Source organism: Macaca fascicularis, chromosome 6 (genome assembly GCF_037993035.2).
Source record: "Macaca fascicularis isolate 582-1 chromosome 6, T2T-MFA8v1.1".
NCBI classification, from domain to species: domain Eukaryota; kingdom Metazoa; phylum Chordata; class Mammalia; order Primates; family Cercopithecidae; genus Macaca; species Macaca fascicularis.
Window position 1 is genome coordinate 129,476,595 of NC_088380.1, and position 26,559 is coordinate 129,503,153.

The 26,559-nt window shown below is 42.6% G+C and overlaps 1 protein-coding gene and 1 pseudogene across 12 annotated transcripts in view; one reads left to right on the forward strand and one right to left on the reverse strand.

Annotated features, from left to right (window-relative positions):
- Window positions 1–26,559, forward strand: part of SNX24 (sorting nexin 24) — a 192,001-nt gene that overhangs the window by 65,649 nt on the left and 99,793 nt on the right. For 3 of the 12 annotated variants that reach the window (XR_012414037.1, XM_015451818.4, XM_073994100.1), the window contains exons 2-3: window positions 15,893–15,994; window positions 18,010–18,131. The exons of 7 other annotated variants lie outside the window; for them this stretch is intronic. Coding sequence is in view for 1 of the 5 variants with exons in the window: in XM_073994100.1 (XP_073850201.1) it covers window positions 15,893–15,994; window positions 18,010–18,131 (224 nt within the window). In the remaining 4 variants the exon portion in view is untranslated. Of the gene's footprint in view, window positions 1–15,892; window positions 15,995–18,009; window positions 18,132–18,983; window positions 19,105–26,559 lie in introns of all 12 variants that reach the window. 2 more of the 12 variants (XM_065546682.2, XM_045394158.3) reach the window with 2 other exon arrangements.
- LOC123574026 (cytochrome c oxidase assembly factor 3 homolog, mitochondrial pseudogene) lies at window positions 23,774–25,045 on the reverse strand (annotated as a pseudogene).

A 26,559-nucleotide genomic window follows, 5' to 3' on the forward strand; every position in this document is an offset into this window, starting at 1 on the left:
CACACCTGGCTAATTTTTGTATTTTTTTTTTTTTTAATAGAGACAGGGTTTCTCCATGTTGCCCAAGCTGGTCTTGAACTCCTGGGCTCAAGTGATCCACTTGCCTCAGGCTTTCAAGGTATTAGGATTACAGGCCTGAGCCACAGTACCTAGCCTCCTCTGCACTTTTAATGTACCATGTTTATGTTCTTTTATATGAACTTTTGCACTGTGTTTTGGCCAGTGAATAGGTCTTTCCCTCCACTGGTCTGTGAAGTCTGACTGACCTGCAAATCATGCTTTATGCATCTAATTATCTCCTGTGGACTGAGCACCTGCACACTGCTCAGCTCATCTTTGTTGCATGAATGAAGGCCCATGTTGAATGGAGTTTTAAAACCTGGAAAGTTTTTGCCATGTGCTTAATGCTGAGTTTTGTTTCCTAATTAACCTGAAGTTTTGGTTTACTGTGGTGTATCTATTCCATGCTCCTGTAATTTAAAGCATAATTGCTGCATGAATCTGTTTGAGAAGGGTATGTTTGAAGCTTTGATACATTTTTATACTTTCGATAAGCTTTTGATACATTTATGATGTAACAAAGCCCTTCTATTGGTGGATTCCTTTCTAATTAAAATACTCTATTTACAGATTTGTTCTAAGTCTCTTCCTAGGTACACAATATGTTCCAGTAATTACATTAAATGATACATAAATATAATGCATATTAATATTAAAAACATAAATGTGTGTTATGTCTAATTGGTCCTATAGTTAAATGGCATAGTAAGGACAGGAGACCTTATATTTTTTTGCAGCTGTATAAATTCTTGGGTTCTGTGGGTTAAGTTTAACATAGTTTTAGACCCTAGAGCAAGAGAAGCTTGAGAATGATAGATTGTTGAAGTAAAGCAGTTACCCAGCGGAATACCTAGTCTTTTTTTTTTTTTTTTGAGACAGAGTTTCACTCTTATTGCCCAGGCTGGAGTGCAATGGCGCAATCTCAGCTCGCTGCAACCTCCGCCCCCTGAGTTCAAGGGATTCTCCTGCCTCAGCCTCCCAAGTAGCTGGGATTACAGACATGCGCCACCACACCCTGCTAATTTTTGTATTTCTAGTAGAGACAAGGTTTCTCCATGTTGACCAGGCTGGTCTCAAACTCCCAACCTCAGGTGATCCGCCGGCCTCGGCCTCCCAAAGTGCTGGGATTACAGGTGTGAGCCACCACTTCCAGCCTTTTTATCTTTTTTTTAATTATTATTTTCTTTGTTTATATCTAGTCTTTTAAAAATTATTTTTAAATTATTTTAAGTTCTTTAAATGTCTAGCCTTTTCTACAAATCTATAATTACATGATCCCAGTATTTAAAAATGTTTCTTATAGTTACAGCTTTTTCTGTATTTTATAGACTCATTAATAATTTACATGATCATCAGATAATTCAGCTTAATATGTCTTATGCTATTCAGTATGCTGTTAAAGTTAACTCTGGCCAAAGGAACATGTCAACTAAGAAAACTAGACGTTTCACATTAATAATAAATCTGAGATTAATTGTTCTTTTGGCTTTCACTTAAACTCCATGGAGTTTAACTGGAAAAAAAAAATGCCACCACTTTAGACCCATGTGAAAGGAAGACAGCCTGATGCTTGAGACCTGTTTGGAGCAGCCGTCTAGCATTGCCCCACTCATGAGCCACCACACACAGTCAGCTTCTAGCAGGCCTGGTGTGGGTGTTGTTTCCCAGGAGACATTTTAAGTAAATGTATAAGAACATAGATGTGTCCATTCAGAAAAGTTCTTCCAAGTCTTTAATGTCCTCCGTGAAAGTATGTTAGAATGTATTGTGTTTTTATAACCCACACTCCAGCTGTGTAGATGTGAAACAAGACTAAATAGGCATATTTGACTTTACAGGTTTTGTGGGTGGGGTGCGGCAGGTAGGTAAGCATCCTGATTCCATCTGAGGTTATCAGCTACGGGTAGAGAATGGAGTGAAGTGGGAGACTGGGTGGTGGGAGGAGGGAAGGGGTATGTGGGACAATTAGTATCTGACAGTTGGGTTCATTCTATCAGCGCACCCTGAGAGGTCCCGTCACTCCTGAGCAGAAGCCTGTGATTTTGGGTCTTTACTGTATTGATCATAGGTGGCCTGCCTCAGCCACTCATTCAGGAGGCTTAGGAAATACAGGCACTACTGCTTAACTGCATCCAAAAAATTTATACAGGTTGAGCATCCCAAATTCAAAACTTTTTGAGTGCTAACATGATGCTCAAAGGAAATGCTCACTGGAGTATTTCGGATTTCAGATTTTCAAATTTGGGATGCTCAACCAGTAAGTATGATACAAATACTAAATCTGGAACACTTCTGGTCCCAAGCAATTCGGATAAAGGATATTCAGCCTGTAATAACCCTAGCAACACCTGATTGGAGATCTGTCCAGACTTCCTAAGCACTAGTTCAAGATCCTCCTCTCTTTCCAACTCAGGTATAACTTCCATCTGTAAGAGCAGGTTTATAATTATAGGTTGCAGATTTAGAGATACTACTTGGGAACTCAAATTTAAATGATTTTCACCTGACCCTGACCGTTTACTACCTTCCTGGTTGAACTCAGTCTTACCAGGTTTATAGTAATCCATTGAGTTGTGGATGTCTCAGGATTAATCATTCAGCCACAGTTAAGTACCTACTATCTGGTAAAGTCTTAAATAGACACTGGAGACAGAATAACAGCCAAGAGTCAGGTGGAGGATGTGTATATCAATAAATACATATAAAACAACCACAGGCACTTCAGGTATATGCGGAGGCCTCTAAGACCACAGAACCTGCAGGTAGTGAAGTGTTCCTCTGCATTCCTAGGGTGACCATACAACTTGGCATCCAAACTGAAATGTTTTTGAAAGTACAAAGTGGTAGTATTGAGATTTGTGCTGCGATAACAGCAGTAGACTTGGGCTGTCTGGGAACAGCCAGGGCGGTGGTCACCTCTCCACTTAGCACCCCATACCTGGCTCACTCTGGGTTTCCACCATGCTGCCCTCCTGTCTGTCACTGTACAGACACCTTACAAGATTGTGTTTAATGGTTGTCGTGTGCCTTATTGTGAGTATGGCATAGTGGGTCTGATTTGAATCAAGTTTTTTGTTTCCAGATAGGCCTACAACAGAAAGTGTACGAAGTGAAAGTATTTGGAACTTGACATGCATAATCTCATTTACTTCTCAGAGCAGTTCTTTAGGGTTTATGTGCTGTTGGTATTTCCTTTTTGAGTGAAGTTTTGCCCTTGTTTGCCCAGGCTGGAGTGCAGTGGCGTGATCTCACTGCAACCTCTGCCTCCCAGTTCAAGTGATTCTTGTGCCTCAGCCTCCTGAGTAGCTAGGGTTACAGGCACACACCACCATTCCCGGTTAATTTTGTATGTTTAGTAGAGATGGGGTTTCACCATGTTGCCCAGGCTGGTCTTGAACTCCTGACCTCAGGTGATCCGCCCGCCTCGGCCTCCCAAAGTGCTGGGATTACAAGCGTGAGCCACTGCGCCTGGCCTACAGTATTTCTTTTTACAGTTGAGAGGACAGTGAGGCACACAGAGGTGAAGTAACTTGCCGGGGCTGCACAGTAAGCAGCAGGAGCGGGATTGGAGCAGAGCCCCAGCTGCGTGACTCTAGCCCCTGCTCATGCAGCTTCCTCTGCTTGTGTTCTCTGGGTTTGGCTACAGGCCACCAGTGCCACAGGAGATGATTTAAGTGGTGCCTAGACATTGAATAACATTGACTCAAAAAGGAGAACGTTATTCCCTTTTCACTTATCTTTTAATCCTATGTCATTTTCTCCACCACCCTAAACAATTCTCCAAGAACTTTAACTTGGCTTTACTTTGCTAATCTCTCTAAGGAAGAAGGAGTAACTTCAGGCTCCAAACCTTAAACAAGAAATGTAATTTTAAAATGAGTATTTCACTTTTATACTCACTTTCTATTTATAGCAAGCGATACTGGCTTCTCATATCTACTTGTGACATAAAGTTTTCTTTAAATCTTATTGAAGTAAAAAGTCTATTAGAAAAAAAATCAAGTCCAGATAGGATGCAGATGTGGCCGAGTTGTGACGGTAGTGTGGGAATTTGTAATTTGGAGGAACACTCCCTCCTCAAGGGAGGAATTAAAGAGTAGAGATAAAAGCCAGACAGCCCTCAGGGTAAAGTTTTAGCATTCTTTCACCTAGGAATCAGGGGGCTGGCAATTCTGTCCCATTTGCTGCCTTTTCCTTTTCTTCTGTTTGAGAAGTCACATGGCAAAATATTAAGAGTCTGTCTGACTTAATGATCTCTATTCCAGACATGTACTAATTTATAATTTTGCGGTCATTTATCTACACTGGCAATGGAAATGGGAAGTAGTTGAAATTGTTATCTTTATAACTGAAGGGAACAATTTGTATGCAGCGGGGCTTAATCTGGTATCTTAGTTCTTAGAAACACCTAAATTCTCCTGTTTATAAGTAAAATTCAGCTGTATCTCAAGTTATCAATTTTTATTTTCCTGACAATGGCACAAGAATTAAAAATCTATTGAAACTTCTTAACACTGTGATATAAAATTTTAACTTAAAAGTATAACTGGGCAGTTACAACTCACTGAATGGTAATTTTTTTTTTTTTTCATTTTAAGGACAGCACAATTAGATTTTGGTAAGATTGAGACTTCAGTGTCTTCTGGTATATTTGTCAGGACAGATTCACGAGTAGTTTGCAAGTGTTCATGAACAAATCAGGTTAGTAATACATTGAAGCCAGCACAAATAGATTGTCCTCATCACTGCATAGACAAAACAGTCAGGAGATGGGTTTGGTGCTGTAAGCACAAGTGGCATGATATAATGAAGTTGTATTCCATTAAGCTCTTGTGTACGGAGAGCAAAATGTCATCACCTGAATGTGGCTGCATTTCTGTGATACAACCTCATCTGTTCCGTCAACTAGTTTTGCTCTGATCAATAAGCAGTTTTCTGTGGCCTTTCACTGCTGTCAGATGTCATTGAGTGATGTAAATGCACGTCAGAAACTAGAAACTTGACAGCTCACCCAGAGAGGGAAGGGAGAGAGGAGAGGGAAATCACTACAATAGACATGGTTGACAGCTGACATCTCCTCAGGGTAACTGATTGGATACTGTAGCAGCCGGCACTTTTCCCATATAAACTCGAAGAAAAATGATCCTGTTATGTGTAAAATACAGTGCAGATGTTTTAAAATAACTTAAGGGAAAAATTATTCTTGTAAACTGTAGCATAGTGACTATATAGATTGTATAAAATATAAAAAATAATTAGTTGCTGTGAGTTTTTGAGTAAGAACAATTAAGGCAGATGAAAATATTGTATTTCTACCCATTTTTCCCAACACGCACTGCCAGAACTATAATTAGGAAAGTTTGTCAGTGAAGAAAGAAATGTAGCCTTAAAGACATTTATTATAACAGTATTCATGCAATAGAATATTATGTAGCAGTAAAAGGAAGAAGAGGACTGTTTTTATGTCCTGATATGGGAAGATCGTCAGGGTCTACTGCTGAGTGAAAAAGCAAGAGGTGGAACAGAATGTCCTGTGCTGCCTTTTGTGTTGAAGGGAAGGACTTAAGACTGACTCTGTTCAAATGTGCATGTAGCAACGCTGAAAGGATCTTATGGTAAGCACTTGAGTGGGGAGTGAAGCGTTGGGACTTGCCCTAAGAAAGGTTGTGATTGTGAGACCGACTTCACTGTGTATCTTTTTTTTTCTTTTTAAACCATATGACTGTATTACCTATTCAAGATACTGTTATAAAAAGGCATGCATTTATTCCACATGTGATAACTTGATGAAAAATGTAGCATTGTTACATTAACAAGGGACTCACAGTCTCAGAGTACTCTGGTTAGACTCTTCATTACCAAAGCTAAAAAGGCATTCAGATATGTTAGAATGAGGGGTTTTGCAATCTCATTAAATGCTAGTTTAAATGATTTTATTGTCATTGATTAAGATTCAGGGACACTTAGACATAGTACCTATTGCTTAGTCTATGTCAGATACCATACTCTGCTTTATAAATGTTAACTTATTTAAGTCCTCACGGAGTAAGTGTTACTGTCTCTATTTAACATGTGGAAAAACAGATGCTCAAAGAGTTTAAAACCTTACTGTAGGTCATACAGCCAGTATGTGGGAAAGCTGGAATTTGAATCTAGGTTTTCAGTCTCGAAAGATAAGTCCAGGGTCTGAGTATTAGAGTGGAAAGAGCTGTAACTGACAGGAACAAGCACCCAAGCATGTGTATACCTGTGAGGACAGCTGCCTTAACCTGGCCGTGCCGTGAAGAGTAGAGGGCAGTGTTAAATCCCTGGAGTGGTTCAGCACTGCCAGGCTTACCTATTAAGATGACTTCTTGGCACCATCAGCGTTTCTTTGTAGCTCCCATTTTAGTCAGTTATGTGCTTACCATTGGCCTATCTGTCTATCCCTGAGGTTTTCATGGGGCAGAAACCGTGTCTCTTTTGCTGCCCACTCAGCCCCAGCTCAGAGTCTGATGCAGGGAAGGTGCTTAATAAATACTTGCCGAAGGAATGCACCATTACTACAGGCAGATCTTGTAGTAATGACAAGATTACATTTCACTGGTGTGGTTATCTTTCACAAACTACCTAATGGAATGATTCTTTGTAGTGCATGCTTTTCACTAATGAGGAATGCAACTTTGAAGCCAGAGTAGATTGAGAGCTTGTAGGTTCAAGGCAGAAAGACATCAGTTTATTCTATAAATAGTGAACCATCACTTTACTATTAGGAGTAAAATGGTAAAAGAAGAAGATTAGGAGGTTAGGAAGTTAAGACAATCACCAGAGATAAAGTTTACTTGGGGAAACATCATTGAAAAAAATCCAGTAGAACAAAGTTGCATTAGGACTTTAATCCTACCACTGTGGTGTTCAGGGTTTGTACGCTTTGCTGTGTGTCAGGACGTCTTGAGACCTCAGCTCTCTAAGGCTAATCCGTTGGTCTACAGCCCAAGCTATTCTCTGTTCACAACCACCCCCTTCTCTACTGCCTTTTGTTTTCATTTTTACTTTTGAAATTCTTTTCCTCTTCATTTCAGGACCAATGTTATTAGAATATAGGGAATAGTTCAAAATTAGGGTCATCCCTACTGCTCCTCCAAAGGCCCAGCCTGAGGAAAGACAGGCTTTGATGAGTGAGTTGAGAGAAGGAATTTAGGTGCGGATGTGGCTCTTTTAAAAATGAAGGCTCTGGGTTGGATGATGTCTGACCACTTTTCCTTTGGTCCAGTTGAGGTGGAGGTGGGAGGAAATGCTACTAACAGATGCAAGTTGAGTATCCCTTATCCAAAATGCCTGGGACCAGAAATGTTTCAGATTTCAGGGTTTTTTAGACTTTGGAATATTTGCATTATACTTAGTGGCCGAGTGCCCCAAATCTGAAAATATGAAATCTGAAATGGTCTCAACTGTTATACCAAGTGCTGTTAACTCCACCACCTAATCATCTTTTAAAATTTGCCCACTTTCATCTTCTCCATCTCCATCATCACTCTCCCTCCCATTGCCCTGTCATCTCACCCTGGACTGCTATAATAACTTTCTACTCCATTTTCCCTATTCACCCTGAGCTCTCTAGAATTCATCATTTTGCAATCAGAAATATTTTTCATGGCCAGGTACTGTGGTTCATTCCTGTAAGACCAGCAACTTGGGAGGCTGAGATAGGGTGATTGCTTTAGCCCAGGAGTCTGAGACCAGCCTGGGCAACATAGCAAGTCCCCATCTCTACAAAAGAGAAAATAAATTAGCCAGGCCTGATGATGTGCACCTGTAATCCCAGCTACTCAGGAGGCTGAGGTGGGAGGATTGCTTGAGCTCACGAGTTGGAGGCTGCAGTGAGCTACGATTAAGTCACCATAGTCTAGCCTGGGCAACAAAGCAGTTGTCTCTTAAAGAAATTTTTTTTTTCATAGTGCACATCTGATCATGTCAGCTCCCACTTAAAAATCATTGAGTGGCTTCTCCTTTCTTGTAAGGTAAAGGCTGGTCTTTAGTGTGGCCTGTGAGGCCCTCAGTGTGGTCTGCTCTCTGCCTACCTTAGCTGCTCTGGAGCCCTCCTGTGCCCTGAGCTCCAGTCCCACAGTCTCAGTTCCTCAGGTAATCTGTTTCTTTTGTTAAACTGACCTTTCCTCTTTGTCTTGTCCTCATATCCACCATCAACTTCCCCCAGGGTTCAGGCCTGTTTCATCATGGTCTCCTCAGAGATTTAGCCCTGACTGGGCTCTCCTGTTTCATGCCCTCTCAGTAGTCTATCTTCCCCTTATACCATGGCGAAGATGATTCATTGTGCCCTTAGTTCACTGAATTCCCATCCTGTAGCACATGTTTACACATAAAAGTGATCAATAATTTTTCAGTGAATAAATAAAGTAACCTGAGCCAGAAGTGAGAGTAAATGATCTATCCAAGATAGCATGGCCACTTAATATCAGAATTAAGACAAAACACACAGACTTTCCACTGTATCTGGTTTTTGTTTCATTATTAGTAGTCTGGGTCTGCATGGGAGACTTGTTCATTCTGATTGCATGAGGAAAATGTGCTTTTGACTCTGTTTCCAGGGAGACCTGGATCTCTGCTTTTTGTTTCCAGCCCTTCTGTGGAGTTGGTTCCTTCTAGTACATTTCCTTGGCCCCCTCTTAAGGTTTATCCTGGGGGGCCTGCTTTGTTCCATTGGCATCATAAAGCTAGAAGTTGAATGTTTCTCACTTTTCTTAATTCTTTAAAGTGACTGTTTCGGATTTCGTGTTTATAATATTTTGTGCTTTTTTATCTTAGATGATTTTATTCTGAGCCTTGATCCTGATGCTTCCTTACCAAATACTTTAAGCTTGAACAGTGCATTTGGGACCTTTATTTTTAACATTCTGCATCCCAAATTCTGTGTTTGTTATTTCCATGGCTGATGACACCCCTGCCCTTACTGACTCACTTTTAAGGAAGAGGCTGTTTACTTAACAGTGGTGTGTTGTCTGTTTTCCCAAAATACAATCTCTGACCAGAGTCTGGGTTGAGTGGTAATCTTCCTTTACATAAGCTGCTTGGAAACTGTCAATTCAGCCTTATCTGGGGGGTGATTTGGGATGTGGGCTCATTATGCTTGCATGGCATACTCCGTCATGGTCTTCTTTCTGAGCTCTAGACTGTTCAGAAAACTTCCTAGCTGGCTTTAATTCTGTTATTGAGATCTAGAAAACCTCACTACATTCCTTCTACTCATTTGTGCTGAAAGTATTTAAAGACTGGACTGGGCGTGGTGGCTCACGCCTGTAATCCCAGCACTTTGGGAGGCCGAGGGGGACGGATCACGAGGTCAAGGGATCGAGACCATTCTGGCCAACATGGTGAAACCCCATCTCCACTAAAAATACAAAAATTAGCTGGGTGTGGTGGTGTGCACCTGTAGTCGAGAGGCTAAGGCAGGAGAATAGCTTGAACCCGGGAGGTGGAGGTTGCAGTGAGCCAAGATTGTGCCACTGCACTCCAGCCTGGCAACAGAGTGAGACTTCATCTCAAAAAAAAAAAAAAAAAAAAAAAAAAAAAGACTGCTCCTCAACATCTCTCCTTGCTTCTCAAATGCCAAAGGGGAAGCCCTATGGCCCTGCTCTGGCTTCTCCATGGAAAAGACTCTATCTCATTTGACAATGAACTTCTTGAAATATGGCATCCAAACATGATTCTGTGTGGACCTGGTATACAGGTTTTTCACTTCTTTATGGAACCAAAAGAATAAACATGTTGTTTGCTTGCCTGGTTCTGTTCCCCACTTCTCCCCTTTTTCACATTCAGTTGTCAAACATTCAAGAAGGAGGACCTGAAGAAAGCCACTGTGGTTTGGTTTTAAGTTTGCAGCTATATCTTCAAATTGTGGTGGTGATGATACGCATCATAAAATTTTAGGCCTTTGTGTAAGGACCCTGCCCAAAATCTGTTAGCACAGAAATCATAAAGCTGCATTCTTCATCTGTCAACTAAGTAAATATAAGATAGAATTATAAGTGGGTGCTCTAGCTTCATGGTGTTCAAGGTAAATAGTAGGCACTATTTAAAATAATTCTGGCCAGGCGTGGTGGCTCACACCTGTAATCGCAGCATTTTGGGAGGCTGAGATGGGTGGATCACGAGGTCAGGAGATCTAGACCATCCTGGCTAACATGGTGAAACCGCATCTCTACTAAAAATACAAAAACTTAGCCAGGCATGGTGGCGGGTGCCTGTAGTCCCAGCTACTCGGGAGGCTGAGGCAGGAGAATGGCATGAACCTGGGAGGCAGAGCTTGCAGTGAGCCGAGATCGTGCCACTGCACTCCAGCCTGGGTGACAGAGCGAGACTCCGTCTCAAAAAATAATAAATAAATAAATAAACAAACAAAACAAAATAAAATAATGCCAACAGGCTGGGCCTGGTGGTTCCCACCTGTAATCCTAGAAATTTGGGAGGCCGAGGTAGGCAGATCACCGGAGGTCAGGAGTCATATTGGGGTTAGAGCTTCACCATATGAATTGGGAGGTGGTGGTGATGGGGTGCATGGTTCAGATTATAACAGGGCAGTGGACCCCATACACAGAGTTTGTTCTTTGCCCAAGACCATTGTTAAGTGATCATATAATGAATACTCTCCTATTTGCCTGTAGTTTGAAGGCCAAATTATATAATTTGGATGACTACCAAGGGAGTTACACCCCCCGTTTACATGTACAGCTATTCCTTAGGACTTTTGGAAAGATAATTTACTTTATAACATTGGGTTATATTATATTACCCAATGTTATTTCTTCATAAGTAATCATATTTACTTGTCTTTTCTTCTTTAGTAAGTTTTAAGCCTGTTGAAGCCTGTTGAAGCTGTGGATTAGAATTTGTATAATACCTTACTCTGTCCTGTGTCTAGTACAGAGCCTAGCATAGATTGGGAATTTAATAAATAATTTATAGACTTTTAGAGCTCAAAGAGTATGTGGTGATGATCTAATTTAACATTCTCATATTTATTGATAGAACAAAAAAAGAGATGCAGACAAGTTAGGTGGTTTACCAAAGTCACAAAGTCCTGAGAAAGAACAGAATGTGGCCTTTATGAAATGTAGTTTTCTACTCTTTACAACATACTGCACCGCCTTTGAATAAAGTTTAAATGAGGGCTAAAATGTGATTTAAGAGGGGATTCCCTATATGCTGTCTCTTAAACATGTCTCCCCATATACAAATTTAAGCGTGTATATGTCTAATCTATATGAAAATTTATTTTATGCTCTTAGTGCAATTACAACTTTTTGTCGCTTATTAAGACTTCAGAGATACAAACCAGTAGCTCAGTAATTGCTTTCTTGAATCTGCCTTTAATAATTACATTTAGTAAAGCTGTATCGAAAATTAGAAAGGCAGAGACTAATGGAAAACTAGATTTTTCACTGAATTAGAAAGCAAGACAATCCATATATTGACAACACTTCAAGTTGAAACAGATCAGGAAAACTGTTTTGGACTGTTTGTGCAAAGAGGCAAACCTGGCCCTGATGGGCAGTGGCGTCCGTGTTTTATGGAAGCAGAGAAACTCTAAGAGATTTCATGTAAATCGGCATATTGGGAAGAGAGAGTCCAGGTCTGATTTAGATAAAGTCATTTGAATCTTTTAAAGCCTGGAATTTCTCCTTGGTACTAGCAAAGAAGTAGAATATAAAGAATTGTGTTAATGAAGTGGAAATATCTTTGAATAAAAAAAAAGTACAAAACTCATTTAGGGGTCATATCTTGCAGTCAGAAAGAAATGTGTGCAGGAAAATTGTAGTAGTTTCTGTAGTAGTTGATGTGGTGTTTTGACTTTATAGCCAGAAAAATTAGTCATTTTAGTTTGTTTTTTGCATTTTAGAAAGCATATTAAAAAGATCCCAATGGTGGATTAACTCAGGATTTTTTACATATTAGGAAAATAATTAAAACTAAAATATAATTACATTAATTGAAATAAACAAACAACACTGATGCCTCTTATTCACCTGTCAGAGACAGTGTGTTTTTGCACAGTAAGTCAGGAGACAGGCCAGGTAGCCTGCTGATACACCAGCTTCCCTCCCAAACCAGATGCTGGCTACATAGTTCACATGCATCAGGGCCCAACAAACTTCCCATACTGTGGAGGCACAGGGTTATAACAACTTTAGAAAAATGCCTTTAAAAGGGCCCAATGTATTTGTCACATTATCATGGATAGCTGAATTGTTCTAATAGTGTCCTGTTGAGCAAGTTCATCCTTTCCTAAGAATGAGGGCAGGTGTTTGCTTACAACGTTTAGACGTAGGATAGTTTATGTGTCTCTCCAAGGCAAGAGGAAACATCTAGAAAGTAGAAAATTCAGATAGACAGTCATGTACAGACTTGATTGTCTTCTTTTTCAGGTCAAGGGAGAGAGAGGTGTGAAAAGTTTGGAAAAACCAGTAGGATGATAAGGCATGTGAAATGAGCAGAGGCCATGTGGTCAAGCCTTTTTGAGAACTGTTGTCTGGCCAGATTAACTTGGAGTTTAAATTTGTTAGAGCTCTCTGATTTCACCATCAGAAATTACACAAAGGATGGAGAAGTAGGGTAGCATAAGTCAAGTAGAGGATAGGGTTATCCTGCCTTGAGAAGTGAATTTGCTGTTTGGTAAGAAAGATACGGACTAAGACAACAGAATCTGATCCTGGAAATATTATTTTGAATGGTACAGTAAGCATGCATGGTTCATTATGAATGAGTTAGCATTTGTTTATCCTGCACAGTATATAAAGTGTGGCACACAGTATGTTTACATGGCACCATCTCTACCTTACAGTGGAGTTGCAGAGCCATATACATGACAAAGCAATACACAGTTGTTATATACAAGTAGAATGCTAAGACTCTAGAAAACAATCTGGTCAACCCCCTCAAGTCCCCGAATGTTCTAGATGATGAACAGCCATAGAGCTGAGAAGTGATTTTCCTGTCTACATGGCTAATAAGTGTCAAAGAGGGATCTGGAACTCAGGTTTCTGCTTCACAGATATTTTTTCTAATTATAGAATGTTTTCACTCAAAAATTTAAAAAATGAGATATACATGTTCAATGCAGAAAAGTTGAGAGGAAAACATGAAATGTGCAAATAGGAAAAATTATGCATAATCCCTCTTAAACATTAACATTTTTTTCTTTTCAGTAGAGACAGTATCTCACTGTGCTTCCCAGTCTCAAACTCCTAATCTCAAGTGATTTTCCTGCCTCAGTCTCCCAAAATGCTAGGATTACAGGCATGAGCCACCATGCCCAGTCAACATTGACATTTTTTTCTCCCAGCATTTTTGGTAAAGAATATATATACACATACACACACATACATCACTATTATGCACAATATTTACTAAATAAAACAAAAATGTACTCTCTGTAGGCTGTTTTTGTTTTTTTTTTTTTTTTTAATTTTAACAAAAGCATATCTTTCCTACTCTCCGCTGTGTTTCAGTTGGATGTACTATTTATCCCTGAGGGCCCAGCAGCTTGCCTCTCTGAAATGTTCTTACATGTCCATATTTGACACTGAGAATTTTAGTTTGTAAAAGGATAGCTTTGGCAAAGCCATGGTAAGGGATAAAGGGGTTGGTCACCTAGAGAGCAAATATTTGGAAAATAAAGGCACTAATCGTGGTTGGAGGTGTTAGTTCCTTATCTTGAGAACCATTTTTAGGAGCCCAGGAAAGGTCTTACTCAAAAGTTTCTTTTAAGTCTATGTGTCCTGACTTGTGGAAAAATGCTTGGCAGAAGATCCACAGCTGTACTGTCTCTGTAAAGAAACCCTATGGAGGGAAAGAAAAAAAAAATCACATCCAGGTGATGTAGGGGATTTAGTTTTGAAAGTCTAATATGTGAAACCTAGATGTAAGACTTGAAAAAAAGATTTCTTCCTACATTGTTAGCGATGTAAGAGTTTTCAGATGTTGGATGCTTTAGATTTAGCTCAGGCTCTTGGGAATGGCATGAATTAGAGCTTTGCGTTTTCAGTTTTTCTGTAGAGACCACATATGTCATATTACTAAGGGAAAGCAACCCATAGTAACAACAAAAACAAAACTTGCAGAATGGTTGTATTTTTGCAAGTCAACACCTTTTCTTGAATCCATTGTTCTTTCTTTAAAGCAGTCAAACAAATTACCTGATTATGATATATCATGTAAGTAGGAGAGTCTCTTTGTTTGGAGTAAAAGAAATCAATACAAGAAGCTCTTGGAATGGCCTTTTTCTCTCTCTCTCTTTAGTGGCTCCTTATGTATGGCTTTAGAAATGCTGATTCTACATGAAGAATGACAGTGATTCATGCTGAGGCCCAGCCTTGTTAGACTCCTAACTGCTTTCTGAAAATCTTTGACAGTGTTGGTTACATGTATCTAGAAGAGGTAGTAGTTGGTTTAATATAGAAACATAGTTGTAAATTTTTCATCAGATAAATTTAGTATTTAAAGCATAGTATTTAAAGTATCGGGCATTTTTTTTGTGGGTTTTTTATTTTTATTTATTTATTTATTTATTTATTTTTGAGACAGGGTCTCACTCTGTCACCCAGGCTAGAGTACAATGGTGCAATCTCGGCTCACTGCAACTTCTGCTCCCGGATTCAAGCAATTATCCTGCCTCAGCCTCCCGAGTAGCTGGGATTACAGGCGCATGCCACATTGCCAGGCTGATTTTTGTATTTTTAGTATAGACAGGGTTTCAACATGTTGGCCACACTGGTCTTGAACTCCTGACATTAGGTGATCCGCCCACCTCAGCCTCCCAAAGTGCTGGGATTACAGGCGTGAGCCGCCTCGCCCGGCATTGGGCTTTTTTTTTTTAAGTAGGTTAACTTAAATTTAAAATAGGAATAAAAGCTATTCCTGGGTTCCGTGGTATAATTTCATATTTTGCAGTTGTCATTCTCTCAATGCTGCCTTCTCTGAGCAGTTTATTGAAAATTACAACATTTCCCCTAGCGATCCTACTTTCTTTTACCTGGCTTTATTCTCCCCCTTCCCCATGCCAGGTAATCACTTTCTAAAACTTACTTTGTAAGTTTAGTTTTTATATTCATTATTTGTTTTCTGTCTCCCGTGCTGCAATGCAAATTTCATGAAGACAGAACTCTTTGTCATTTTACTTCAATGATAGACTTCAGACGCCTTGAATAGGGTCTAGCACATGGCAGGTCTAGATATCTATCTGTCTATCTGTCTATCTGTATTTTTTTAAGAAGAATTAAGCCAGGCACCATAGCTCAGTACCTGTAATCCCAGCATTTTCAGAGGCTAAGGCAAGCAGATCGCTTGAAGCCAAGAGTTCAAGACCAGCCTGGGCAACAATCAAGACCTCATCTCTACCAAAATATAAAAACTAAAAACAATTAGCCAGGCACAGTGGTATGTGCCTGTAGTCCCAGCTAATTGGGAAGCTGAGGTGGGAGTATAGCTTGAGCCCAGGAACTCAGGGCTGCAGTGAGGTGTGATTACACCACTGCACTCCAGCCTAGGCGACAAAATGAGACCCCCTCTCTAAAACAAGTAAAAACTAAAAAAAAGAAGAATCAAAATTCTGAGTTTTGAAAGAGGGCTGAGTATTCTGTGACCTTTAAGAGCTTGCTTTCTTCTTGTAAGTGGGGCTTTTAAACCGTGAATTGATGCTCTCTGACACCTGTTCATAGAACAGAAAAAGTTTCTTTCTATGAGGAGGGCCCTTAATTGTAGTAGACTTCACAAAATGGCCTGTGTTCTTTCACAGGCACAGAGGTTGTCCCTCTCCACTTCTTCTTTTCCCATCTTTCAGAGCCCAGCGGCAGAGCTTTGAACCTGGCAGATGCTGTTCCCAAGCAACCTTCCATTCCTGGGGTCTAAAAAGGACCATAAGTTCAGCCTTGAAAGAACACAGGTGAATCTTGGATCTCATCTTCCTGATGCCCATAGAAAGGAGCCCCCGACTCATCAGGAATGAACCAAGAAATTTGCAGCCACCCGAGCTTACGCTTTACATTTCTTTTGGTTAAAAAAAATAATTATTCATCCATTCATCCATCATGTGTGTGTGAGAGAGACAGAAAACACTTTTAAAGTTTTTGATCTTTTGAATTACATAGGTTTTTAATGAGAATGTGGTATTTCTAGAAATAAGCATAGCATATCATAGTACTTCATGGTGTGTTGAAGAAATGATGGCTATTAATTGCTTTGGATTCCATTTTGATTTCTGAGAAAGCAAATAATACAGTCGTCCCCCCTTATCCTCAGGTGTTATGTTCAGAGACCTCCAGTGGATGGCTAAAACTATGGTTAGTACTAAACCTTATATGTGCTATGTTTTTTCCTATATATACACACCTGTGATAAAATTTAATTTATAAATTAGGCACAGTAAGAGATTAACAAGAATATTATAATAACAATAAAATAAAAAATTATAACAATACACCAACATCACTTCTCCTGTGACTTGGACCATTATTAAGTCAAATAAAAGTTCCTTGAGCACAAGCACTGCAGCACTGCAACAGTTGATCTGATAACTGAGCTCCTACAGCTAGTTAAGTGACTAATGGGTGGGGATGCAGACGGTGTAAAGCTGCCAGAAAAAGGGAGGGTTCATGTGCCAGCTGCGACCAGGCAAGACACCACCATGGGACAGTGTGAGATTTCACCACTCTACTCAGTGCAGTGTGCAATTTAAAACCTACAAATTGTTTATTTCTGGAATTTTTCATTTCATATTTTCAGACCATAGTTGACCATGAATAACTGAGATCACTACTATATTCAGGAGGATAATAGAATGCATTGAGCACCAGTTATGTGCCAGGCTAGGTGCTAAGGGTTTTATGTATCTTGTCTTATTTATTTACTCCATCACCAGACCTAAGAAAGTAGGCATTATCATCTCTATTTTACATATGAGGAAACTAAGGCTCAAAGTTGATAAGCAACATCTGTAAGGAAATATAGCCAGGAAGCAGCAGATCTGGGTGTCGGGTGTGTCTAAGTCCAGACTGGTGCTCTTTCTACCATATCATGTAGCTTCTTAGAATAGCACTAATTATTAAGACTGGTAGTTTCTTATTGATAAAAGGCCTGGCCTTCCTTCCCCCTTCTCTTCCCTTCCTCTCTTCCCTTTCCCTTCCCTCCCCTTTTTCCCCTCTTTCCCTTTCGTTTCACCTCCCCTTCTCCTTCTCTTCCCTCCTCCTTCCACCCCCTCCCCCTCCCTTTTCCTCCCCTTCCCTCTTCTTCTTCCCTCCTTCTTCCCTTCCCCTTTCCTCCAGCTTCTCCATTCTTCCCCCTGCCCCTCCCATCCTCCTCCCATCCTTCTTCCCCCTTCCCATTTCCTTCCCCTCCCCCTTCCCTCTCTCTTCTTTTTCTCTCTCCTCCTCCTTCCTCCCCCTCCCCCTTCCCTCCTTCTTCTTTTTCTCTCTCCTCCTCCTTCCTCCCCCTCCCCCTTCTCCTTTTCTTCTGAGTGAAGTGGCATAATCATGGCTCACTGCAGCCTCAACCCCCTGGGCTCAAGTGATGAACGCCCTGGACTCAAGCTCCCTGGGCTCCCTCGAACTCCAGAGTAGCTGGGACCTCAGGCACGTGCCACCATACCCAGCTAATTTTTAAAAATTATTATTTGTGGAAATGAGGTCTCCCTATATTGTCCATCTGGTCTTGAAACCCTGGGCTCAAGTGATCCTCCTGCTTTGTCCTCCCAAACTGCTGGGATTAGAGATGTGAGCCACTGTGGCAGGCCTTGGTCTTCATTTTCATAGTTTTCGGGCTCTCATGTACAGTCTTCTTTTGACTATTTACAACTGCCTTTCTATAAGAAACCCAATCTTATATTGCATAGTCTGCTTCTATTATGTCTAACTTATTGGTTGTTCTAACAAAAATAACTCATTTTACCCTTTCCACTATTAGATTACTGAACTGGACTGAAGTTTATACATATTCTTCCCAATTTGTTGTCCAGCTGTCAACTACCTGCTCACCTTTTCTTCTCCTTCCTTATTTTTCATGGATTCAACCTGCTGTGTTGCAAGGTAATGTTTAAGGCAGTGAGGATGTTAACAGTGAACAAAAGTTCCTATCATTATGGAGCTTATAATTTATTAGACAAACAGACAGTCAGCCAACCAACAAGCAAACATTGTATGTGCGTGGTGTGTGTATGTGTGTATGTATGTTTGTGTGTGTATGTGTGCACACACCAGACCATGGTAAATGCACAGAAGAAAACTAAGCCAGGTCTGGGGATAGAGAATGATGGGAGCTAGTTGCTGTTTTAGATCAGGTGGGTAGATAACACCTCTCTGAAAAGGTGACCTGGAACAACAATTGAACAGAATGAGGGAGAAGCTTTCTAGGTAGAGAAAAAAGCATTCAAAAGCCTATTATAGGTGGCAGTGAGGAAATGTGCCTGTTATAGTTGTGGGTGAGGAGACTGGTGTGGCTGGACCAGAGTGAGTGAGAGGGAAGTAGGAAGTGAGGAAGGATCTGCCAGAGGGTTGAAAAGGGCCACTTTGGCTGCTGTGAAATACAGATTGCTGCAGGGCAGGAGTGAAGCAGGGAGACCAGCAGGGAGGTTGTAGAGTGAGAACTCAGGCCTGGGGGAAGACACAGAGGGCAGGCACTTCAGATTTACACATGACACAAAGCTTGGCAAAACACTGGCTCATGTTTTGGAAGACAGAATCGATTTCCAGAAAAGTTTCAACAGCCTTGTCTAATATTAGAGTCAAAATTAACATGATAATATTTAACAGGTCATTATAAAGCCTAACCTCAGATCTGAAAATTGCCTGTTTAAGAACTGTTGGGGAAGACTTGGGGGTTTTGTTTGATTCCAAAGGCATCATTAGCCAACAGTGAGATATGGTTTCCAAAACATTTAGGTGAATGCAGGTTGCAGATACAGAAGCTTAAGCTAGAATCATGGGAGGTCAGGGTTCCACTGGATCTTTTGCTCATCAAGGCTCATCAGGAATCCAGGCCTCTGAATGAGCATTGACAGAGGTGAGTGCAGCAGCCCACTGTATGCATGCATTACAGGGTCAATCCCCTCTAGTAATGGAGAGAGAAGTACCTTCTCTCCTATAGAGATGTATAAATGTGGTTATTGTTACTTCATGATCATTTTCCCTATCTATCAACAGCTTCCCCCGCACTGATAAAGGAACAGTTGTAGCAATGGTTTTATTTTGTTTGTTTGTTTGTTTTTTGTTTTTTTTTGTTTTTTGTTTTTTGTTTGTTTTACATAAGAAAGTGGCAGTCTTTTATTGCAAATATGCACACACTCTCGGGCGAAGTTCTCTGGTCCTCAGGTGTGGGGGGCCAGGGAAGTCGCACCTGCGCTCTCGGGTGATGTTCTCTGGTCCACAAATGCGGGGGCCGAAGAAGTCACCCCGGCTCCGGTCGGCGGCGGGCTTTTATGCCTGGGAGCTGGAAGGGGAGGAGTTCGGGGCGTGTGTGTAGGAGTGGCTTCTTGAATTTCGGTGTCCTCGGCTTGACGTCATTCTGCGCATGCTCAGTTGATTTGGTTCTTTTCCCAGGCGCGGGAAAATCTGTGAAGAAGAACCCGGAAACAACAGGGACTGCTCCATCTTGTTCCCTTCCTCCATCTTGTCCCTTTTCCTTCACCCAAACAGTCCAACCTCTTATTGATTATAAGAATTTAGGGTGCCGTGGTCTGTCTGGCTGCTTCCTGCTGTTAAGGGGCGTAGTTAGGGTCTGAGGTTGGCAGTTGGGTGTAGGGATGCAGGAGCATTTGGTTGAAGGTGACTCGGGAGATCTCTTGGACCTTGGCTCGGAGAAATTTTATTAGAATGGGAGCAAGACATAACATAAGGCAGAGGATTAGTATGGGAATTAGAAATGGAAGCATCTGCTGTACTACAGGCAGTAGCCATACAGGTGGTCCGGGGGTTAAGGGGGCGTTAAATTGTTGAAGCTAGGGAAACCCCGATAATTAAGGGAAGAAAAACAGCCCACTTTTGGGTGTTATTGCTGGAGCTGAGCTGGGAAGCTAGTTCAGACAATTCTCCTTCGCTATATAGGGTTAAGCTAGGCACTGAAGATACCGGAACGCAAAGGGACTGGGTGATAGAGGTATGGTTAAGAGTTTTAGATAGAGTTTGGTTACACCAAAAGTAGCCTCCAACAGGAGCCGTCTGGGTCCTGCCGGGAGCTTATGTGCAATTACACCATGAAGAGTTTGGCGTAGAGTAGCAAAAAGGAATCTCTGTCTCACTCTGTCTCTCTTCATCTCTGTCTCTGTTCATCTCTGTATCTCTTCATCTATCTCTCTCTGTCTCTCTTCATCTCTGTCTCTCCTCATCTGTCTCTCTCTATCTCTGTCTCTCTCCATCTCTGTCTCACTTTGTCTCTCTTCATCTCTGTCTCTCCCCATCTCTGTCTTTGTCTCTTTCCACCTCTGTCTCTCTCTCTGTCTCTCTCCATCTCTGTCTCTCCCCATCTCTGTCTTTCTCCATCTCTATCTCTTCATCTCTGTCTCTGTCCGTCTCTACCTCTCTCTGTCTCTGTCTGTATCTCTTTGTCTCCATCTCCATCTCCGTCTCTCCACCTCCAGCTCACCAAGGCTGCTCCCCTCACCAACTCCCCTACCTCCTGGCTTCTCCCTATCTCTGACTCAACAGGGACTGAGTGCCGCAGAGGCCCTTGGGGAGGTCTGGGCTTTCTACTGCCTTCTGGTTACAGCCTCTCCTTCCCTGTATCTGTCCTTCATCCTGGCCTAATGAGTCCACATTTTATTTAGGGAGAGGGCAGAGTGACAACCCTGGGTGGGGGGGGGGGGGACAATCTGCAGTGCCCTGCATGACTGAGTGTATCTGGTTGTCTGTAGACCAGGTTTAGAATCTCCATACAAAGTTAGGATTAGTAGGAGTAACTAGGGGAATTAGAGTGAACCATAATAATGATGACAAAGGTGTAGAGGGTAGGTTAAACATTGCCGAAATCACAAAGGGCACCCTGCCAAGCTAGGTCTTCTATGAGAGTAAAAAGTTGGGAAACCTATTGGTTGGGGGATGGGTCGGGAAGGAGGGTGTCTATGGGGTTTATGTGGGAAAAGTCAGTTAAGATGAAGAATGGTGAGGAAGCGGGAAAATTTGAGGAGGGTGTTGATCCTTGAGTAGAACCTGGCCACCTGGAGAAAGGGAAGGGGAATAGATGTTTTGAGTTAGGTTAAGATGTCTCATCCCAAGAGGGGGGTGGAACAAGAGGGCATGATGAGGAAAGAGTGGGCAAAGCATGCATATAGTCCAGGCAGTAATTTAACATTGGGGTCTGGTGAGGGTTAGACGGTTTACCATCTACCCTAACTACTGAGATAGTGGATGGCTGGCTAGGACCTCCATAGGTTGACAAAACAGAATAGGTAGCCTCCGTATTGATGAGAAAAGAAATTGGCTTACCCGCTACCTGAAGAGTTACCCTAGGCTCAGCGAGGGTGACAGGGGTCTCCGAGTGTGGGCACCATCAGTCGTCGTCCAGGTGTAGGAGCTGGAAGGAGCCTTCCGACCCTTGAGGAGAGGCACCACGTTGAGGCGCAATGCCTGCCCTGCTGGCGGGGCAGTCAGACTTCCAGTGTCCTTCCTGTTGGCAGGTTGGGCACGGCGTGGTAGGCAGGCAAGGATTTGGACACCTTTTTTCCTAATGCCCAGTTGTGCCACACTTAAAGCATGGGCCAGACGGAGTGGCCGGCTTGGCCTGGGGACGCTGGTTTGCCCAGTGTCCTGGGTCTCCGCATTTATAGCAGGAGCCCTTGGGAGACTTGCCCTGTGTCTTCCCTGCCGGCAGAGTGGGCAACGCTGGTTGGAGGGCAGCCACTAGAGCTTGCGCCTGAAGCACAGCCCTTCTTTTCTCCTTGTCTAGCTCTGCGGCCTCAGCTGCTGCTTCTCTGGAGTTAAAAACTTTAAAAGCCAATTTTACTAAGTCCTGTATGGGGGTTTGAGGCCCATCTTCAAACTTTTTTAGCTTTTTTCGAATATCTGAGGCTGACTGGGAGATAAAATAGGAGGCTAGGACAGCTGCCCCAGCTGGGGAAGTGGGCTAGCTGGGTAAATTGGGCCAGTGCCTCTGTAAGGCGATTTAGGAAGGAAGCCGGGTTCTCATCTGGGTGTTGGATAATTTCCTTTAATTTATCAAAGTTGACCACTTTGTTAGAGGCTGCCTGCATACCGGCTAAGAGACATTGAATCATAATGTCCTTCCTACGGCGGCCAGGCTGCTGCGGTTGGTAATCTCAATCTGGTTCTATGGACGGGACAGCCATCTCTCCTAACAGGACGGTGGCGTCGGTTAAATGCCATTGATCTGCATGTTGCCTGGCGGCTGCGAGAATGCACTCTCTTTCCTCTGGGTTAAGAGTGGAAGTAAGAATGACATGTAAGTCATGCCAGGTAAGGTTATATGCTCTGGCCTAGGTATCGAAACTCTTTGGAATATTAGGTGGGGTTGGCTGAGAAGTCGCCAAGTCGTTCTTCAGTTTTGGAAAGGTCAGCCAAGGAAAAGGGGACGTGGACTCTAACCACGCCTTTGGCTCCAGCAACTTCTCGAGGTAGGGGAGGGGGCAACAAACTAGCAGGGGAGGTTGGAACAGACTGACCAGTAGGGTAGGTTAAGACAGGCTGACTGGTAGAGGGGGTTGGGGCAGGCTGACTGGTAGAGGGCTGACTAATGGGGGCCGCTACCGCGGTCTTGGAGCGAGTGTGGGCGGAAATGGGAGAGGTAAGAGGAGTGGCTGAGGGAGGAGTGTCGGGAGGGGCGGTAGGAAGTCCATAGGGAGGGGGGTTGGAAAGTTGGGAGGGAGGTCGCCTGCGGTCAGCCCCATCTGAAATGGAGGTGGAGTCCTCCTCAGTTGCTGAGGTGGGGGCCAAGGGCCGGGTTTAGGGGTTTAGGCTAACAAGACCTGGGCCATTTAACACCAGGCGCACAGGTCTGGACGAGAGCTCAAGTCCTAAAAGCCTTGGACATAGATAATTTCTGACCACTTTCCAAGCCTCTGGCAGAAATTAGAGAGATCTAATAGAATGTTATAGTCAAGTGTGCCGTCTGGTGGCCATTGAGATTGGTTGTCTAATTTATACTGCCGCCATGCCACAGTGGAGAGGTTTCGATTGTGAGGTTCCCATTGTTTAACCACCAGAAATGGAAACCGACCTCACACAGTGGCAAAGCGTCCTTTGCCGCTGCTAGAGACAGGGGGCTCCTGGAGCCACTAACGGAGAATTGAGGAACTTCAAGACGGACGTCTCCGGGTTGAAGACCTCACTGCGCCACAGGGTAGCTACGTCCTTGGGCGTACGTACGACTCCAGGCCAAGTACACGGAAACGGATGGAGATGGTTAACAAAGGGGAGTACTCACCGAAGGAGAAATTCTCAGAGCGGCACCAGTGGGAGGCTGGAACACTTGTTCGGTGTTCGTGGCTGGTTGGGTTGGGAGCTGGTTCGCTGGGAAGGAGGTTCGTTAGACCCCTAGGGAATGTTGAGGAAGGGTCTCCTCCTGGGTTAGGTTTCGGCACCAACTGTTTTAATTTAATTTAATTTAATTTAATTTAATTTAGGAGAGCTAAATAATTAAACATGAGGCCAAAGTACATAAGAAAGTGGCAGTCTTTTATTGCAAATATGCATACACTCTCGGACGAGGTTCTCTGGTCCTCAGGTGTGGGGGGCCAGGGAAGTCGCACCGGCGCTCTCGGGTGATGTTCTCTGGTCCACAAATGCGGGGGCCGAAGAAGTCACCAGCAATGGTTTTAATAATATGAATAGGTAGCATTGTTTAGATTCTTGCTAAATACTAGATAGTGTTTTAATGATTTGCATGGATAATTACATTTGATCTTTGCAACACATCTATGTGATAGGTGTCATTATAAACTCCATGCTATAGGTGAGGAAACTGAAGGTTGTACAGGTTAAACAACTTGCTCCAAATCATAGAGTATTAGCAGAGCCCAGAGAGAGCAGAGGAAGACACAATATTCAAATCCAGGCAGTTTGACTCAAGAACTAGAACTCCTAACCACTGCATTATACTGCAAATCTTATAGGTTAAATTAATGATATCATTATTGTAATTTGTGCATATTTGGGACTAAACAGGTTTTTAGTAGGCTGACATTAAACCTATCTTTTATCGTTTATACTGATTCTGTGGGAATTTTTTTTTTTTTTTCCAGGAGAATGACTCAGTTTATTATTCTCAATTTGACACCCTATCTATCCCACTTTAGGCTCAAACACTGCACAGAGCTGCCACGCCTAACCTCATAACAATCGCATTCCTGGAAGGTGAAGGGGGTAAACCACAAAGTCAGAAACTGGGAAAAGCCACGGTCGCACGCACACCTCTCAAGGAAATAAACTACAAGAAAGGGCTCAGTCATTGTACATAGCAAGTGTGCAGTTGGCAAAGTTCTGTTCTTTTGACAATGGCCAAATGCTTAAGTCCCTGGTTTCTTGGGATCGATCATGGCCCAAGGTTAGTAAGAAGGCCAACAATGTTGTGAGCAGGAGTCAATTTCTACAGGGTCATGGGTCATCATCCACCATGTGAAGGGGCTCCAGCAGGTTGGACATGATCAATACCCATCCAGATTAGCATCCTGACGCCCTTGCCAGAGCTCAGGCTCGGGCAACTTTGGCCTCGTCTTCTAGCTCATCTAGGAAACGCTCCTGGGAAATCGAGTAGAAGGTGTAACCATAAATAGCTAACACCAGGGCCCCGATGCCTAGGCAGGTCACGATGTTCCGGGTCTGCCGCCACTGTAGGACCTCCTGCCACTGGGCAAGCTGCGTCCGCGGCATGGAATGCAGTTGCTCGGGTGTCTGCTTCTCCCGAGTCGGGTCGATAAGCTGAGCGAACGGGGTCTCTCCACGCTTAGCATCCAGAGGGTCACCAGCTCCCGAAGCCGCCATGTTGCCGCTCCTCCCTTCGCGGTGCCCTCTGTGGGAAAATTTGTGCTGAGTTTTAAACCATATGAAAAAGGGATTTTGGGGACACAATCCATTTATTAATTGGGGAATACCAGTATTTCCTTGAATCCTGGATTCAACATCTTAGGGAGAACATTGACAGACTGTGTTTTATTCTAGAAGGTATAGTACAAGACCTGAAAACTATGTCATCTGAAAGACAGGTATAGGAGTTAGAAAAGTTTAATTTGGAAGAGAAAGACATTTAAAATGAAACAAAATCTTCTCATTGCTGAAATGATAAAACCGTAAACTCTATGTGATCTAAAGGCCCCTATTTGGCTTCTGTTTCTAGGGGATCAGATCCAGTCTTCATTCACACTCTAATGACACCCAAATTTATATGTCTAATTAAGACCAGACTTGTCAACTCAGTCCTCTGAAGCATCTCCACATCCTGTCTAATGTGCATGTCAAACTTAGCATGGCCAGTGCTGAGGTCTTACTTGCCACCATAAACTAGTTGATGCAGATGTCCCCAGCCAGTCGATGGTGGCATCACCATCCTTGCAGTTGCTCAGACCAAAAACCTCACCATTACATTTCATTCTTCTCTCACTTTCTCCCTTTTGCTTTTATGTACTTTTACATAATATTTTCATATATTTTTACATTTTTCCACATCCAGTCATCAGCTTATCCTGTTGGTTCTCCTTTCACTCACCTCTTCCCACTACCACTCAGACCTTCCCTCTAACTGTTCTCTCTCTGGATCACTCTTGGCACACAATGGTAATGCTGAAAGTTAAATTAGAATCTGTGACTATTCACTTTTCCATCTGCCTGGACCAACCTCCTCCCGTCCCAGGTAGACTCAGGACTCCTGCCCTCCTGCCATTCAGGTCTGTAGTGAATGAAATAATGGATCTTCAACAATGTTCACACCATAATCCCCAGAACCTCTGAAAATGTTACCTTACATGCAGAAGGGACTTTGTGGAAGAGTTTAAAGTTAAGGACCTTGACATAAGGGAGATCTTCCTGGCTTATCCCGGTGGGCCCAGTGGAATCACATGAGTCCTTGTAAGTGGAAGGGGAAAGCAGAAGAGTAGGTTAGAGAAATGTGACAAGGGAGTGGCGTGAGCAACTGTTACTGGCCTTGAAGATGGAGAAAGGGGCTTATGATTCCAGGAATGTAGTCGGCTTTTAGGAGCTGGAAACAGCCAGCAAAAAAAGTGGGGGCCTCAGTCTCACAACTGCAGGGATCTTATTGCAGGAACCTGTTATCACCTAGAACCTCTGCAGTCACACAGCCCTGCCAGTACCTTGATTTTAGCCCATGAGACTTGAACAGAGAAACCAACCAAGCCCATTGGACTTCTGATCTGTAGTACTGTGAGATAAGTGGGTATTGTGTTTATTACAGCAAGAATAGAAAACCATACAAGGTCTCTGCTCAAGTATTATTTTACCATCAAGACCTCACCCAAAATTATAGCCATACACTCATCCAGGCCCTCTCTGTCCCTAT